This window comes from Calidris pugnax, unplaced genomic scaffold (assembly GCF_001431845.1).
Source record: "Calidris pugnax isolate Ruff unplaced genomic scaffold, ASM143184v1 scaffold34, whole genome shotgun sequence".
NCBI lineage: Eukaryota > Metazoa > Chordata > Aves > Charadriiformes > Scolopacidae > Calidris > Calidris pugnax.
Window position 1 is genome coordinate 2736839 of NW_015090771.1, and position 19289 is coordinate 2756127.

Below are 19289 nucleotides of genomic sequence, written 5' to 3' on the forward strand. Positions count from 1 at the left end.
TCTGATATGTAAGAACTACTGAAGAAGTTCATCTTTATGTAAATGTAACCTTGTTAGTACTGCTAAAGCCAGTGAGAAATATGTTAATTTACTGGCTGTGTATGCTGTGTTTCGGTGGCACATATTTTCAGGGCTTTGTTAGCAGTTATTAAAGAATGTAGGTCATCTCATTCACAGAAGGAGCAAAATATGTGCTTGGTTTTTTCCTTTTCCAAGGATGTTTTTGGAAGCCCAGGTCTGATGGTCAGCACTTGGGGCTTCTCTGTTTTTCACAGGTGTGTCACGTTGCTCTGAAAAGAGGGTGAGGGAATGGAGGCAGCGGCTACACCTGGGGAGGTGGTACTAATTAGGGACAAGCTGCTGCTGCTGAACTCTGGGGCAGGTAGAAATACCAAGATTGAAGGGTGGAGCAGGGAGCAGCTGGCTGTGCTTCAGAGAGCATGGGAAGAATTGCCTGCAAACTCACAAGCTTAAGTTTGAGCTGTTTCTGGAAAGAAGAACGTGCCTCCAAGAAAATGGTAGTCTTACTTCTTTTCTGTCACATTTAAAATCTTTATTCAGATAAAATATGGGCTTTCTCAAACTCCTGACTGGCTCAGTGTTCCCTTGCAGTGTGCTTAACTTTTTAAATAATAGTTCTACTTCTGTTGGCTTCGGTGATGCTTCAGCATGAACTTTAGGTACGTAGCATTGGTGGGATTTCTTGGGAAGATATCATGGGCCTGTAGATTCCTGTGCTGGGTGTATCAAAATATGTAAATGTAGCATGCTTAGAGTCTGTGAGTGTTCTGGAGCAGGAATGGGCAGTAGAATAAAATTTAGTCTTTAAACTGAATTCCTTTTTGCGGGAGGTGACCTTTATGTTGGTGTGGAGTTGGATAGTGCGGAGTGGTCCTATTGCCAGTTCTGTTTCATTGATATTTCTGGTATTATCTTAGTGTAAGTACTGAAACAGGCCCTCCTGTATGTGAGATAAAAGACATTAGCATAGACTTCTTTTTTTACAAATAACTAAACTAGATTTTCCTATTCTATCTTTGTTTCAAAGTAGCAGAACAGAGCTACTCGTTATGATTTAGTTAACAAGGCAGCTTGTTAAATCATTGCTTGTGCCCGCAGATTTTTAGTAAGAGAAAAAATTTGAGGTGGAAATCTTGAAGCAAATTTAACTGATAACTCTAAGAAGTGCGTTGTGCCTGACTTGAAAGTCATAGAAATAGGTAGGCTAGTCATTGGAAGGCAGGCCTGTTAAAGCATGTGGAATTTAATTCTAATTTAATTTGTTCCGTTGGATCAGACAGTCTAACTTCTTCTCAGCAGCTTGTAAAAACTGGACTAGCCTAATGTGGTTAAGCCGTGCATCTCTTCATGGCCTTCAAAATTTTGCTGCAAGTACCTGAAGTTGTGTACTCCTCTCATTTCAAGAGCTTGCTCCATCTCTGATTGTGAAACATTGTTTTATCCCATGTAAATTTGGTTGTCTGAGTGCAAAGTAAGACTGTACAGTTCTACAGTTTTACTGAGTTCTTTAGTAAAAGGGAGAAGGAAGGGTTCCTGCCTCAGCTCATATTAAAAAGCAGAGGAGCTTTGTAGGTAAGATTACCCTGAGTGCTTGCTGAAAAGAGACTATGGAATGTTTATTTGGCTTTGATACACAAGGCAGTCTGAAATGGATTCCGTCTGAAATTGCTCCTTGGGCATTTCAGGACAGATAATAAGAGGCAGGTGGTGTTGGGGTGGTTTTTTGGGGGTTTTGTTCATTTTCTTTTGAACAGAGAGGGCTAAACGGGTAGCCAAATGGGAATGGAAATTAAAAATGTTATTGTTGTCCCAAAGTAGGGGTGTCTACCCGGTGTGCAAACGCCAATATACACACAGAGGCATTATCTATTTATTTGATTCCTGCAGAGATGTACATTCTACCTTCTTAAAGTACATCGTTACTTCAGATTTAATTTGTCTAAAAGCCCACCTGTATGTTTATTTTCTATGTAGTAGAGTTTCTGCTATACAGTTGCTTCAGTGAATACCAGTGGTTTTAAGGCTCTCTCTTCATGGCACAGTTTCTGAGTATACGCTCATCTGAGCTAGTTCCTGTGTTATTGCTTACTTTTGTCCTACTCTAGGTTGAACTCTTGTGCTTTATCCCCAGCAGGCAGCTGATTGCTCCACCAGGTGGGATGAGGGAGAGAGTCAGCAGGGTAAAAGTGATAAAACTCATGGGTTGAGATAAAGACAGTTTAACAGGTAAAGCAAAAGCTGTGCATAAGCAAAGCAAAACAAGGAATTCATTGACTGCTTCCCATGGGCATCTCCAGGAAAGCAGGGCTCCATCACGCATAAAGGTTACTTGGGAAGACAAATGCTATAACTTCAAAGGTCCTACCTTTCCTCCCTCTTCCCCCAGCTGTGTATGCTGAGCTTGATGGCACATGGTGTGGAATATCCCTTTGGTCAGTTGGGGTCAGCTGTCCCAGCTGTGTCCCCTCCCAGCTTCTTGTGCACCCCCAGCCCACTCGCTGGTGGGGTGGTGTGAGGGGCAGAAAGGGCCTTGACTCTGTGTAAGCCCCGCTCAGCCAGAACTAAAGCATTCCCGTGTTATCAGCACTGTTTCCAGCACAAATCCAAAACATGGCCCCACACCAGCTACTGCAAAGAAAATTAACTCCACCCCAGCCAAAACCAGCACAAACTCTATTAAGGTAATACCAGTGATGATACCATATCTAAGAAGACCTACTTGGAATAAGAGAGAATAGTATGGTTTCCTAACTGAATTTTAATATTATTCCTCTTAATATTTTTTAAATATCATGTGGTTATTCATGTTAATAGAGGTGGTTTTGGATAGATATCTGGAAGGTTTTGTGTATCCTTTCTCAATTCAAACTATAAGTCTGGTACTTAGGTTAGATCTTTATTCTGGAACAAGTCTTAAAGATTATTTTTTTTCTAGGAGTCTTTTTGTAATGCTTATTGCTTTGAGTATTGAGGACTAAATTACGTTTTCATAATTACTAAATAACGAATACAGAGAGTGTAATGTGGTGGTACATAAATGGTGAATTATGGAAAGAAATAGGTCACATGTTACTAAATATAATGGGTTTTATGTGTTGTAATCAATACTGGAAGGGCCAGTATTAATTATGGGAAAAATAAACAATCGTATTTTATTACTGGTAGCTCCCTATGTGCACAAACTTGTCTTCAAATTCTGGGTCATTTCTATAGAACTCATTAAATTATATCTTGCCTGTGTACTCAACATTTTCTGATTGCATCACACTTATTTTCTTACTCACTTCTAACAGCCTTGGGAATTAAACTTTACGTTTAATCAGTAGAGTCCTCTGTCCTTTTCTGCTCAGCGTGTCAGTCTCAGAGTTTCTTTTTAAGTTTATATGCTAAGTTTGCCTGCAGATATTCCCTGTTAGTGATCCCAGAATTGTCTTGACCAGAAACAGTTCAGCTATGGGAAGACAAACTTTAACACAGTGTGGCACGGACTGGACTAGCACCGTAGTACTCAGTGTAAAATATCCTTACTGTTCAGATCTCGCAGTTCAGCTATGGGAAGGCAAACTTAACGCAGTGTGGCACACACTGGACTAGCACCATAGTACTCAGTGTAAAATATCCTTACTGTTCACAGTTCAGCTATGGGAAGACAAACTTTAACACAGTGTGGCACGGACTGGACTAGCACCGTAGTACTCAGTGTAAAATATCCTTACTGTTCAGATCTCTGTAGTCATGCTCCTGTGGTCACACCAAGCAAAGAAACACGTAATTATGGCTACCTGGAGAGTCGATAGGAATAGGTCTTGGCCTTCTGTTCAGAAAGAGGCAGTAAAAAAAAAAATTTCATGGCAGTAACTGAGAATTTCCCTTGTCTAAAGACTATGTATTTAGTAGGAAGCTAATCAAACTGGTTGCTATCAGCTTTTTATTCTGTCAGCAATATTCTGCTTTGGGTGATGGAGCTCAAGCTGTTCCCTACCTAGCAAAGCACACCATCTTAATGTAAAGGTTTTGGGTAACAAAGAGCTACTGTAGTCTTGAAACTCGTCCTGAGTTACTGCTATAATAAGTCCTTGGATTTATTGGCACCTCACATCTGTCATAACGGTTCCTGATTATTACACTGCATTGTTATAGCTGAATCAAGAGTTGTTAAACACAAATCTTCCTGTCCTTACCCTTCTTCCAGAAGTTTTTAGTCATGGCTGAATTTTATCAGTTATAATACCTGTTTCTCTTCAATTGGATCATGTTATCATGATCCTTCTATATTAGAACATCTTTTCTGTAGTTTTCAAAACCTATGCAGCTCTTACTAAGAGTGAGTTGGTAATAATACCTTTTTTAATAATTTGATTCTCCAGCACTCTGAGGATAAAGTTAAAAATACGTATGCAACAAATGCACTTTTTCTTTTTTCTTTTAAACAGGCTTTTAAATTTTCTTCTGTCGAGAAGCTGGACAATGTTCTGACTTTGCTATTGAAAAGCAAAATATCTACTTATGAATTCAGCCCGTTCCGAAGTGAAGAAGAGCACCATCAACAAACTAGTGAGTCACTTCTCGTATGCATTGATTTTTATTACTGATGCTATGGTTGTTACTTATAAATGTTAATAAGACAGTCTTTAAATATTTAAAGCTACTAGTGAAATGCAGCTATCCACAATAAAGACAACATAACCAGGAAAAATGGGGAAAAGAGTTCTGTAAATCATTACTGTGTGACTCAGTACTGTGTATTTGTACTTGTCGGGATGTTTGATCAACTTTGGATCAACTGCAAATTGACACCTTTATAGCTGAGCAAATTTATATTTATGGTGAAAATGGGCAATAAAAGGCATGAGGAGATGCCTGTAAATTATGTATTTTTTTTCTAATTGTTCTTCTGCAATACAATTTAAACTTCACTTTCTCAAAGTCTGGTGACATAAAAAGAAAATTGGAAAGATTTCCCTGTCTAAAGAGAATGGATGGCTTCTGAACTTAGAACAGCACTAAACTTCTCCATTCATTTTAGTGTCGATGCACTTGATAGTTTCCATTACTTCTGGCCAAAAGGTAGTTACGTTACTTTTAATTAAAAATAAAAAGTCATCCCAGTGAGTTAAAATAGGATTTCTCTATAAAGTATACACACTGTTTGCACAATTCTGTAGTGTATCGACAAAATCTAATGTTTAGTACCAAATGGAGCATCCTTGTTGAACTTGTTAACCACTAATTAAGGATTCAAATTGGTTTGCAGTAAACCAAGCCATTATTTAGTTTCTGTTTTAAAAGTGTCATTATGATGTCATTTCAGATGAGTGTTAGACCTCAGCTTTTCTAAGAAACATTTGGGGAAAAACAAAAGCCAAGAAAGTGTGTTTCCCTTCTGAAATACTTAAGAAAGAAGTGTTTGAGTTACTGGCTGAGTCCTGTTTTATGTACCCAGTCTATGGTTTTGAGAAAATAAGCTCACTACGTCCAACTAAAACATAACACTTCTCATTACCAAATCTAGCAAGTTTTGAAGATAGCTCTGCTGCGATCACTGTCACATTTCCTTTCCTTTTCAGTAAGGTTTCTTTGATTATGGAATTCACCCCTCTCTACTAGTTCAATGTGATTCTACTTGTATTCTAAAAACAAGCTTAAATGTGAGTCCAGGTTAGTGGAAGCAAACAAGTGGGGTGTTATGTGAGGTAACTGTCCTTGACGTTTTCCTGTGCAAAACTGCAGGATGGGCATGTATAGGACACATTAGGCAGCCATTCCTAATGCGAAATGTTAGTTCTCATAAACAGATTTTCTGCTTCTCTAGTAACCAGATAGATCTGAGCACACTTTGAAATATTGAGAATAACGCTGAACAACCTGCAGTCCCTGCGTGGTTCGAGAGTAAGTGGACTGCTTGCAAACTTGAGCCAAGTACCGACCTTAAAATTAACTGCTTTGATCTGCAGTGCAACAGGAAAGTACAAAGTTAGATGCCTATATTCTTCATGAAAGATGTGGTTGCAGAGCTGGAAGCACTCAGAATGTGGGAGGCCTAGGCTCTGATCCCCCTTTTGCCTGAGGGGTATGTAAACCCGTGTCCCTGAAATCCTCTAAGAGCATCCCAAACAGGCATTAGGCGTATAGGTCTCATATAGAACTAGCATCAACTTGTTCAGCCATTTTTATAGCATTTTATTCCAAGCACCATTTTAATTCCAATGAGAAAATGTCAAAGAATGAAAACTAATTAAGTACTTTTGGGAAGGATGTGAAGCTACCAGACAAAAAGCTTTATAGCACTGAGATGAATTTTTCTTGTGTCTCTGAACAGGCAGATGAATCACCCCTAACTTCATAATTTCTGTACGTGCTGCTTTTCTTTAGTGGTCAAAATAGGCTAACTTATGCTAGAAATCCAGTTTTCTGTTTCTAGGGGGAACACACACACTTTGCATTGAGACATACTTGGTTGAAATAGAGACATGTCAATAAGTCAGAATACAGTTAAACTTCTCAGTGGCAACTGTGACTCTGTAAGATTCCTGTCCACTTCCAAAGTTTGCTTCTAAAGGCTTCAAAGCCTATGGAACTCAATAAAGAGAGCCTCTGGTTAGACTTCATATCAAATGCTTAGTTGGTAAAGCTTTAAATATGTAATTTTCCTCCAAAAGCTGGAGTGAGTTTTTTGTGCATCTAGCATCTAATGTACTATACTATATCTTCTGGCTTTTCAATCTGGGTGTAATAGCTCTAGCTCAATAATAATACCTCTACCCAAAGGTAGATGTACTCGGAAGCTAGATGCTTCCAAAGTAAAGATGCATTTCTTTCCACCTAAGCAGTAAAAAAATCTTACATCTCTTTAAACCTTATCCTTTGACTGTTTCATGACTCCAGTCATTGGCATGACTACCTGAGATCAGTCTTGCAGCACGATAAGAGAAACCTTTCTCTGTATGGTCTTACCTTGATTTTAACTTTGTAGCTAGCACGTCAGAATACAGCTGATAAATTGCTGTACTTGAGACTTCTCAATGTGAAGAAATAATGAAGAACTTGTGATTACTTTTATTTGAATAACTAAGGAATTGCATGGTTTGACTTCTCACAAAGTGTACAGCTGAGTGATTAAAAACTCAGGAGTGTAAAACTAAATATAAAATCTAATAGGACAAAAGCGTGATGTAATCAAAGAGAAATGCAACGTGATGCTTGCTTATATTAACAGTGGTTTAGATCAAGACATCACCAGATGTGTGTTTGCTTACATCATTTTTTCAAGAGCTGCTCCCCTCCCCAGAATGGCTGTGTAACAACTTTGTAGTATGATGAATGCAGTACTTGCAAGAGGTTGGTGTCTAAGCTGGCAAAGTCAAGATGGGTGGCAAAGAGTCAACTCTGATACCGTCTTACTTTCAGTGCTCCTATTACAAATGTCTGAATAATCCTCTCAGCTAGCACTTCTTTGTTTGGTTCACTCTTCAATGCATAATTTCAGATTTACTAATTTAAGGCAATCTTATTTTGTCTTTATTTTGTATGCAGAAGCTCTATAAGAAATGCAGTGTCATCATTTTAGGTGATAAGAACAACAGTATGCATGTGATATTACTATAGCTCTCACTGTATGTTTCCTATTGTGTACATACATGATCATATTTATAGTATTTTCTGCTTGCAGACCCTGAGGCTGTTTACTTGTCTATCAGTTTCTATTTATTCAAATTAAGTTGGAGACTTTGAGCACCTTGTAGTTTCTTGTTTAATGTGATCTTTTCTGATTGACTGGTCAGGTATATGTAAGTAAGCCTGTAAATAAGATGTGCTTAGGATAGAATCATCCATTGTTATTTCCTTGGGGTCGACTCAACTATAATATTTTCAGTATTTCTTTTAAATACTAATTAAAAAAAAAAGGGCAAGATGTCCTGAAAAACTTACTATGTTACCATAATATCTAACAGAACAACTTTACCTGCTTAGGTATCAATGGATATCGATTTTTGATAAGGGAAGTTTTGATATGGATTCCAAATATGTAGTCTGGAAATTTGAATCTCTTGCTGTCTAAGTAAGGAGAATTGTTTGAGCAGCACACCAGACTTTGTGAAGTTCCTTGCTATATGAAAGCTAGGGCTGTTGCCCGACAAGCACTTAAACATGTATGAAATGGTCTTTCTCTATGGGATCTCACTTGCTGGTCTACATGCAGGAAGGAAATTACATCTCTGCCTAAATGGAGGCAGTGATGATGCTATATTTTACTTGTTTTTTAACCTTCTCTTAAATTCATCAATATTCTTCAAAAGAAATTGATTTATAAAAGGCAGCAATTGGAAATGGTAAAAATGTTCCCATTTTGTGTGCTGATTTTTTTTTTTTACAAACCATGGTTTCCAGTGATAACCATTGGAATGTATTTTGCCACACATGAGTTTCAGTTGCTTGCCTCTGATGAAATATCCTATTGTAATACTTTTTGGTTACTACAATAACTAAATCAGGAGCCTTTACCAGAAAAATAGTGTTGGAATTGCTGTATATGCAAAAGTGTGTCGGAAATAAATTACAGATTTCAGACCTGAAGTGTGCCTTTTTTAAATTGCTTGTTGTTATTATTGTATGATACATTTTATATAGTTCTAAAGAATTTAAAAGTATCTGAACTTTGTCAAAATATATTTAGGATTATGCATGGATATTACCTACGAGCAGTATAGAAGAATTAAGATTTTATTCAGATTGTCAAGGGGAAGAATGTTTTAGTAATGAGTGATATTTAAAGAGATTATTCTGCAGTCTCTGAAGGGGAATACTTGGAACCCCAATAAGCTGACAAAGCTAAACACAAACTGGATAGAAGTCACTGGAAAAACACAGTGTTTAACAGTAGCATTAACTGAAAGACAGAGCCGAGGCATGTTTGTAATTTTTACTGATGGTGTCCTCCATCCCTTGTGGGAAAATAAATAACTAAAGCAGGAGGATTGTGCTGAATATTGTACATTCTGTACCAAACTGATTTCAGGATACCTTGTATGTATATTATTCCTTTATGTTCTGGCAATCGAACCCAGTCAAAACATGCTAACAAATCCAAAATTCATATTTCAAAACTTTACTTGAGCTGTGGAAGCTCTGATTCTGTTCTTGAATCCTAAGGATTGGGAATTCTTGGTGCATTGATTCCTGTCCAAGGATGGCAGTTTACTTAAGGAAAGCCTGTTTCTTTCTCTAGTATTAATGAGTTCTCCTGTTTTTTACAAGTTATCTGTTACTGTTACTCTGATTAAACATCAAGCCTTATGAAAAGTCCTGAATTTACTCTTTTTGTAGAAAACACTGATTTTTGTCACTTAGCACTGCTAGCAACATAACAAGTCCTATCCTAATTTCTCTAATTCATCCTTTCAAGCTGAAACATCTATTCCAAAAGAAGAATTAGTGTCTGGGTTTTCAGCTGCTAGCAAAAAAATGAAAGAAAAGATAGACTGGGCAAGAAGAAACAGATGGGCCTTTAAGTATTCCTTTGGTTGAATTGATATTGACGCTGTAGAAGTAATTTTAAGTATCTGCTTAAATTGCTTAAAAAAAAAAATAAAAGTAATGTCCTGTATCAATAATTTGGGAAATAAAAGATGGAAGTCTTACAAGATCTGCAGAATTATCACTGTAGGCTGTTCTGTTTGCTTACTACAATTTTATGAAAATTCCCGCAGGCTAAGACAGTGCTACAATACACTAATATTAGATTTTATGCTCCGTTTTACAGCTGAGGTGTTCCAGAATGCTCTGCAGAGTAGAGAAGGGATTATGACAGGGCAAAACACTTGAAACGGCAATTCCCTCTTAACTTTGTGTGTGTCAACTAAAACTTTAGTTAAAAGCAAGCACTGGCCTCAAAGTTAGTTGAAAGGTGAAGAATATGCCACTTGGGCATTCTTAAGCCTTTCCTTCCCACCTGTGACCACCAGCTGACTGGTTCGTAGTGTAGTTGCCAAACAACAGCAGTTTTTCTCTGTTAATATTCTTCATTAAGGGACTGCTATTGAGTAAAGCTGTTCAATTCTAGTTCACTCATAGCCACTATTTTCGTTCAGTTCTGTATGTTTAGCTGAAATGTACCAGTTTTTCCAGTTTCACAGCTGGTAGAAGTTCCAGCAATTTTCCCCAATTCAGTGTGACAAACTTGCGAGTTCAAGAATGATATTTTCTGCCTGAAGCGTGTGTGCTCTCAAATAGTTGCAGCATCTTGCTACTGTGTATAATACAAAACTTCAGTGAAAGCTGTTAAACACAGTTATGGTGGAAATTTCTTTACAGTAGAACATCTAATTTGTCTTAAGAGCTCACCGAATTTTGTGAACTGGCAATTAAGCAAACAATATGAGTTTAAAAAAAAAACCCTGACGCAAATAGATCTTGCAGGGGGATATTCTTACTTGGTTATTTTGACAACGGTACCCTTAAGTTGTCATTGACTTTTGCTGTAGAGCCTGTAGGAAAGAGCTAACTTCTTCACCTTTGTTAGGTGAGCTGGGAGGGATTTAAACAGTTAGTGGTGCCTCTTTTCAGAATGAGGGCAAAAAGAAAGACCACCTTCATGAAGGGCTTCAATTGTCTATTTTGAGGTCATTTACCTTACTATATTTTAAAATTAATTAAATATGTATTTAGGGGAGGAATTTCTGACAAGTCCAACAACATCTTTTTCCCCTCACTGCAGGGGTGGCAAAGCCATTATCTTACAAGGGGCAGAGAGTTCAGTATGGTCATCTGATGGTCTTCACAATGCCGTTTTGCCTTGTGTCACAACTTAATGGCACCAGGCTTCTGTTTGATGGGCAGAAGAAATGAATGCTGTCCATTTGTACCACTCAATAAAGCTTTTGCATGCGTCTGTTCTAACGGGCCTCAGATCTTGCACAACACCAAAGCAAGATGTGGAGGTCCTCCCTTTCTGAGAATAAGGCTGGTGGTGCTGTAGCGACCACCATGAAGTTAGTGCCTGTGGATTGAGGGCTTGCTTGATTTCTGTATTTCATCAATATACCACAATATGTTGAAACTTGGAAAAGATGCATCTATGAGGCATTTACTACGTGGAAGGGCAAAGTGACAAGTCAGGAGCCTCCTAATCCTGACTGGTGATCTGCATAGCTAAAGAAAAAGCAGTACACAAAGGTTTGTCTTGAACCTGAAGACACTCTTATGGTCAAAAAGTGTTTTGATAATTACATGAAATGGAATCTCAAAAGCCTGGGACCACTAGACCAAGCCACGTATCTGCTTTCCCCCCAAGTTTCTGCTATTTGTGTGGCTCCCTCTCTCCACACCACGTGGTATATATGAACCACCTGTAGGAGTAGCTGGCATAGTTTGATGTCTGAAACTGTTCACGGCTGACTGGAATGCAGAAGGAGCAGTCGTCACGGCTGTAAAGCTTTCTCCTCTTATATCGTTCATTACCGAATCACTAACTGCAGAGGCAACTGGATCAATCTCATACCTAGCATTAATTTCTCAAGGGGAGGGGAAAAGAAGTCAGAACAGAGTTTTCTCCACTTCTAATCCCAACCTTGATAGTACCCAGCCTGGGCTGGAGATGGAATCTCCATGGATCAGGCCCAAAAGAAAGCAGCTGAAGTCCAAAGTAAGGTACTAGGAATAGTATGATGTTGTGGCTCAATGACGTTTGGATTCCTTAAAGAAAGAGTCTCCCCAGGCAGTTTCTTGAGCTACAAGACTGTTATTTCTTGTCAGCAGAGAAGAGTTTTTGGTTGTTCATTTGGGAGTCGGGACACCTGGCTGAGGAGAGCACGATGGTGAGTTTTGTCAGCTGGGATCACCAGCTTAGGGTGGTAGGACTGGTGTGACAAGAGTCAGCTGTTGTCAGCTCTTAGCTCTTGATGTATCAGTGCAGTAGGAGGCCCCAGAAGCCGTGTGCGCGCTTATCTGATGTGCATTTTTTCTAGAAAGCTTCCATGTAACCACCCTACTGTGTAAGGCCTGTGTAGTTCAAATCTCATTGCACAAGAAAATAGGTCTTTCATTTCTGCTCATTTTGAGCAGAGTAGAAGCACCGAGAAGTTCAGTAATGTCTGAAAAGGACTCGAAACTTTTCAATGTGGCTGTACGTCGTGTTTTAAGATCATGTCCACTAGCTGACAGTGCTACTACGGGTTATGTTGCATGGCCTGGCAAAAAATCCAGTGTTTTTTCAATACTGTATTTTGCTAAATCTTTGTTGGGAGGAAGAGTGCATCCATAGAGTTATGTTACTAAACAGGAACAGTGTTAAATTTCATGGAAGACTCATGGTGAAAAAAAATCGAGTCATAGAAAGCACAAACTACATATTTAGCAATACAAAATATTTCAGGCAGCCAATTTTAACTCTGTATTTCTTGTCATAACGGTATACCGATAATGGTATAAATGTGATTATTTTTTTTTCCCCTGAACATTCAATTCTTACTAAAATTTCCATTTTACCATAATTTTTGTATTGCTGAAAGATTTTCAATTCAAGTTATTTATTTAAAGATAATGAAGCCATACTTATTATAGAAAGAGATTTCACAGTAGTATTTACATTTATCTGTAACAATAGATATTGCAGAGAGAGCTCTTGAATGAAATTAGGAGGCAGTTTACAATAATTCTGTAATCCCATTGCAATTTATGTTATTTATCCTCGTTGGACTTAGGGTCTTTTGATGGCATTCTTGTCTGTTATGCCTTTTTTAAGCATGGGGTAGAAATTTGTACTGTGAAAGTAAGTCATTTGAGTTACTCTGTGAACAAAACTCCCTTTTATGCGTGTTTTTGAAGTGGGTGCCGTGAAAAGCTAGAAAAGGTGAAATTATTTATAATGACTGTCAGTAATTTATATCTTGAGCAAGATTTGTATTCTGGAATTAACACCTCTATTACTAAATTCAGTCTTTAGATTTAACATACTCCCAAGAAAATGATGTAATCCTTATAGCTTCTTTGTTTACAGCTGTAATAGTGATGCTGGCATTGATGCTTGTTTAAAATTAATCTTTTGGGAAATTGTCTTTCAATCGAAGATCTCATTGGATCTTGTACAAAAAGAAAATATCTCTGCTTTTGAATAAGAACAGTCCTGCTTGTTTCTGCATATATGTATGGAATGTTGTTGGACAAAGTTGCTGACTGATAGGTTGGTACGTAGCAATAGCACCATCCTCAGTGGCTTCTTCAGCTACACTCGTAACTAGAACCAACATTTTGAGGCTGTATGGTTTTATAACAAAGCTGATGTAATCCAAATAGTTGTGAAGGTTGTACAGGTCAGACTTATCTGTGTACTCGTTCTCAAAATGAGAAACAAGTGAAACTATTTCTATCTCCTGTTCTCGGTGAAAGTGTTTAATATTGTTTATGTGGTGTTAAAAACAGTTGTTTCACTTACGTCTTTTTTAAGTATTATGTTACAATACTTAAAATTGATACTTAAAATAATACTTTAGCAGCAGTCCTGCTGCTAAAGTTTTCATATCTGAAGACAGCTGGGTTTTTTCTGCTTACTGCAGGGAGCAATATAAAGAAGCCTTTATTTTAGGAAATTGACTTATTGATTTTTACCATCCTCCATGGCTGGCGGAGGTATTTCCTTTGTTAATGATGTAGTCTCCTCTACAGTTCCAAGTATGTAAGCCTAGCAGTCCTGCTGGAAAATCAAACCTAGGGAGGAGTTGACTGGTGACCAGAAAAAACAGCTCAACCGCGAAGGAGCTGAAAGGATTTTGGAGTTGGTTCTGGGATAACTCTGTTTTGTCTTACTTTGTAAACTCAGATACAAGCCCAGGACAGGCTTAGAAATACCAGAGTCATTTTCTCTTTGTATTGATGAAGAGATGATAGCACTCAGTCCATTGGTAATATATGTTTTCCCCTTTGGATTTGTACCCAATTGTTTCAGGTTTCAATAGCATGGAGCAGAAATTCTTCTGGAGCATGTTATTAATACTTTGTTAAGGCTCCTTTTACTGACTACATTTGACCTTTAGAGTCTGTTAAAAGGATGCAGATTATCGATAAGGGTTCGTGTAATATGCTCTTCTTTAAAATTACTGCTCAATACCTATTTCATTGCTGGACATCTCAAAAAAATGAATAGACGCATTAAGATACGCAATTTGACAATTATTTGTGATGGTTTTTTGAACTATTAGGTTGGGCTGGGACTTTTTTTTGTTTAAGAGAATCCTGGGTAATATGTAAAAGTACACTTAGCTTTGATGCTGTTGTCTTAAAATTACTTGCATACATTTTTACTGCTCATGTGACAGCTTCTTAAGTTGGTATATATTTCCTCGATCTGGGGGGGGGTTAGTTGCTAACTTCTGTGAAGTTAGCAAATTATAGACAAAAATAAGAGATCTAATGGCCTCTGGGGTAGAATTTATAGTTCCTCTACTTACACAATTAAGACCAGTTTGTGGAACTTCAGTTAAAATGTTGAGCAAGGCGGAATAAAGAAGTTGTGCGATACCTACTCTGCTCAAAATCCTTAGCTGCTATACGGTTTTAAGATTGCCTATTTTAACTCAAAGGATTTTAAAGGACACTGAAAATACAAAGGAATGTAAGCTGAAACACATACCTTTGTCAATAGAAGCTTAGCCAGCCAAGGCTTCTAAAATAAATCTAAAATAAATGAGTTGATTTACACAGGTGCTGTGTATTTATAGTTTCTTGGTTGGATTTTTGGTTGCCTGGTGGAAATAAAAGTCGGGTAACACTCAATTTATTTTAAAAAATCAATTTAGGGTTGTTAATGTGACTTTTGACTAAAATGTAGCCCACTCAGATACTTTGTGTCAAAACAATATTGGAGCAGGATAGTGGTGGAATATTCTTCATCTAAAATGCAGTCAAGAATTGTCCTAACAATTCTTCTGGTCAATCAGTACTTAACTATGTCATTCCAAGAACTGTTCTTGTTTCTTGAATCCTTATATCTGACTGTGGGGTGAGGATTTACTCTCTCCCATATTAATGTTCTGCAGGAGCAAACTGGGAGACAGAGGAAAGGTACACAAATTCACCACTGCTGAGCCAAATTTTGATATGTAGAAGAATGTAAAATAAGAAAGTTTGTTAAAGACTGGCAGCTAAGAGAATTATGAAAGGAGTCACAACTACCCCTCTTTCTTCCAGCACATGAAGGACTGAAAATGTGCTGGCCTGTCTGTAGCACAACTGATGACTGGGATATAAAAGAGAACTGAAGAAAGCTAGAAGAAACTGTGTAGATTCCCAAGCTGTAGTCCTGGTTGAGAGATGAGTTGAAAGACACTGCCTGGAGTTTCAGGAATCATGAAGTTATAGCAAAAATGGGCAGGTTAAACACAAAGGAATTACGAGGACTAACTGGTATGCATTAAGAGCTCTGAGGAAATTTAGAAGTCAAATAGTTGGATTTCTAACAGCAGCATGCTGTCATTATTCACTTCTCCCAAGTGAATAATGACAGGACCAGAGGAAACGGTCTGAAGTTGTGGCAGGGGAGGTTTAGATTAGATTTTGGGAAGAATTACTTTATTGAAAAGAGTGGTCAGGCACTGGAAAAACCTGCCCAGGGAGGTGCTGGAGTCACCATTCCTGGAGGTATTTAAGAAACATGTAGATGTGGCTCTTCAGGGCATGCTCTAGTGCCTGAGATAGTAGGGGTTTTTTGTGTGTGTGTGTGGTTGGACTCAGTGATCTCAGAGGTCCTTTCCAACCATGATGATTCTGTGCAAGTTTTCAGTTCTGTAGTACTAGAAGGTGTAACTGTGGTGCCAAAACCCAATTGCTCTGGGGACCTTGAGAACTAGAAGCAGGTTAATGTGTTGTCTCTACCAGACAAATTAATAGAAATTGTAATAAAATAAATTTTCTGTAATGTGAATTCTTGCTGTATATATTTCTTGTTGTATTTTTTGTAAGAGTCAGCAAACTTGATCAAATCAGTAATTGACTGGGCATGGATGAATAACTGGCCAAAACCAGACAGTTGGAAAAAACTCATGCTAATGATAAAAAGTATTCAGGGTAATAAGAAGAAGGGCTAATTGGGAAAAAAATAATGGGGGAAAGGCCTTATGAGATTTAGTAATTATGCAGTAAATTGTCAGATGGTATTCACTGTAGGTAAAAATGAAGCAATGCAAGTGAAAAAAGCAGTCCTGTGTTGTCATACAAAATGAGAGGCTTTGAGCAGGCTATTAGCACTGAGGAATAAGACCACGCAGTTCCATGATAACATCAACTTGTTGCTAGGCAGCAGATCAAAAAGAAATGAAATACTAGGAATTATTAGAAAAGGAATAGAGAACAAAACAGGACGTAATTATGACAATGCATAAATTACATGGTTCACCCACAAGTTGAGTATCATGTGCAGCTCTTCTCCTATCACCTCAAAATAGTTACGTTAAAGCTGGAAAAGGTTATCATGACTGTAAAGCTTTTTCCTCTTATATCGTTCATTACTGAATCACTAACTGCAGAGGCAACTGGATCAATCTCATACCTAGCATTAATTTCTCAAGGGGAGGGGAAAAGAAGTCAGAACAGAGTTTTCTCCACTTCTAATCCCAACCTTGATAGTACCCAGCCTGGGCTGGAGATGGAATCTCCATGGATCAGGCCCAAAAGAAAGCAGCTGAAGTCCAAAGTAAGGTACTAGGAATAGTATGATGTTGTGGCTCAATGACGTTTGGATTCCTTAAAGAAAGAGTCTCCCCAGGCAGTTTCTTGAGTTACAAGACTCTTATTTCTTATCAGCAGAGAAGAGTTTTCAGTTGTTTATTTGGGTGTCGGGACACCTGGCTAAGGAGAGCACAATGGTGAGTTTTGTCGGCTGGGATCACCAGCTTAGGGTGGTAGGACTGGTGTGACAAGAGTCAGCTGTTGTCAGCTCTTAGCTCTTGATGTATCAGTGCAGTAGGAGGCCCCAGAAGCCGTGTGCGCGCTTATCTGATGTGCATTTTTTCTAGAAAGCTTCCATGTAACCACCCTACTGTGTAAGGCCTGTGTAGTTCAAATCTCATTGCACAAGAAAATAGGTCTTTCATTTCTGCTCATTTTGAGCAGAGTAGAAGCACCGAGAAGTTCAGTAATGTCTGAAAAGGACTCGAAACTTTTCAATGTGGCTGTACGTCGTGTTTTAAGATCATGTCCACTAGCTGACAGTGCTACTACGGGTTATGTTGCATGGCCTGGCAAAAAATCCAGTGTTTTTTCAATACTGTATTTTGCTAAATCTTTGTTGGGAGGAAGAGTGCATCCATAGAGTTATGTTACTAAACAGGAACAGTGTTAAATTTCATGGAAGACTCATGGTGAAAAAAAATCGAGTCATAGAAAGCACAAACTACATATTTAGCAATACAAAATATTTCAGGCAGCCAATTTTAACTCTGTATTTCTTGTCATAACGGTATACCGATAATGGTATAAATGTGATGATTTTTTTTTCCCCTGAACATTCAATTCTTACTAAAATTTCCATTTTACCATAATTTTTGTATTGCTGAAAGATTTTCAATTCAAGTTATTTATTTAAAGATAATGAAGCCATACTTATTATAGAAAGAGATTTCACAGTAGTATTTACATTTATCTGTAACAATAGATATTGCAGAGAGAGCTCTTGAATGAAATTAGGAGGCAGTTTACAATAATTCTGTAATCCCATTGCAATTTATGTTATTTATCCTCGTTGGACTTAGGGTCTTTTGATGGCATTCTTGTCTGTTATGCCTTTTTTAAGCATGGGGTAGAAATTTGTACTGTGAAAGTAAGTCATTTGAGTTACTCTGTGAACAAAACTCCCTTTTATGCGTGTTTTTGAAGTGGGTGCCGTGAAAAGCTAGAAAAGGTGAAATTATTTATAATGACTGTCAGTAATTTATATCTTGAGCAAGATTTGTATTCTGGAATTAACACCTCTATTACTAAATTCAGTCTTTAGATTTAACATACTCCCAAGAAAATGATGTAATCCTTATAGCTTCTTTGTTTACAGCTGTAATAGTGATGCTGGCATTGATGCTTGTTTAAAATTAATCTTTTGGGAAATTGTCTTTCAATCGAAGATCTCATTGGATCTTGTACAAAAAGAAAATATCTCTGCTTTTGAATAAGAACAGTCCTGCTTGTTTCTGCATATATGTATGGAATGTTGTTGGACAAAGTTGCTGACTGATAGGTTGGTACGTAGCAATAGCACCATCCTCAGTGGCTTCTTCAGCTACACTCGTAACTAGAACCAACATTTTGAGGCTGTATGGTTTTATAACAAAGCTGATGTAATCCAAATAGTTGTGAAGGTTGTACAGGTCAGACTTATCTGTGTACTCGTTCTCAAAATGAGAAACAAGTGAAACTATTTCTATCTCCTGTTCTCGGTGAAAGTGTTTAATATTGTTTATGTGGTGTTAAAAACAGTTGTTTCACTTACGTCTTTTTTAAGTATTATGTTACAATACTTAAAATTGATACTTAAAATAATACTTTAGCAGCAGTCCTGCTGCTAAAGTTTTCATATCTGAAGACAGCTGGGTTTTTTCTGCTTACTGCAGGGAGCAATATAAAGAAGCCTTCATTTTAGGAAATTGACTTATTGATTTTTACCATCCTCTATGGCTGGCGGAGGTATTTCCTTTGTTAATGATGTAGTCTCCTCTACAGTTCCAAGTATGTAAGCCTAGCAGTCCTGCTGGAAAATCAAACCTAGGGAGGAGTTGACTGGTGACCAGAAAAAACAGCTCAACCGCGAAGGAGCTGAAAGGATTTTGGAGTTGGTTCTGGGATAACTCTGTTTTGTCTTACTTTGTAAACTCAGATACAAGCCCAGGACAGGCTTAGAAATACCAGAGTCATTTTCTCTTTGTATTGATGAAGAGATGATAGCACTCAGTCCATTGGTAATATATGTTTTCCCCTTTGGATTTGTACCCAATTGTTTCAGGTTTCAATAGCATGGAGCAGAAATTCTTCTGGAGCATGTTATTAATACTTTGTTAAGGCTCCTTTTACTGACTACATTTGACCTTTAGAGTCTGTTAAAAGGATGCAGATTATCGATAAGGGTTCGTGTAATATGCTCTTCTTTAAAATTACTGCTCAATACCTATTTCATTGCTGGACATCTCAAAAAAATGAATAGACGCATTAAGATACGCAATTTGACAATTATTTGTGATGGTTTTTTGAACTATTAGGTTGGGCTGGGACTTTTTTTTGTTTAAGAGAATCCT

General features: G+C 37.8%; 1 protein-coding gene across 1 annotated transcript in view; it reads left to right on the forward strand.

The window, feature by feature from the left end:
• BANK1 (B-cell scaffold protein with ankyrin repeats 1) overlaps positions 1-19289 on the forward strand; it is a 153710-nt gene that overhangs the window by 52864 nt on the left and 81557 nt on the right. The window contains exon 7 of the mRNA XM_014940406.1: positions 4455-4575. Within this exon, the coding sequence (XP_014795892.1) occupies positions 4455-4575 (121 nt within the window). The remainder of the gene's footprint in view (positions 1-4454; positions 4576-19289) is intronic.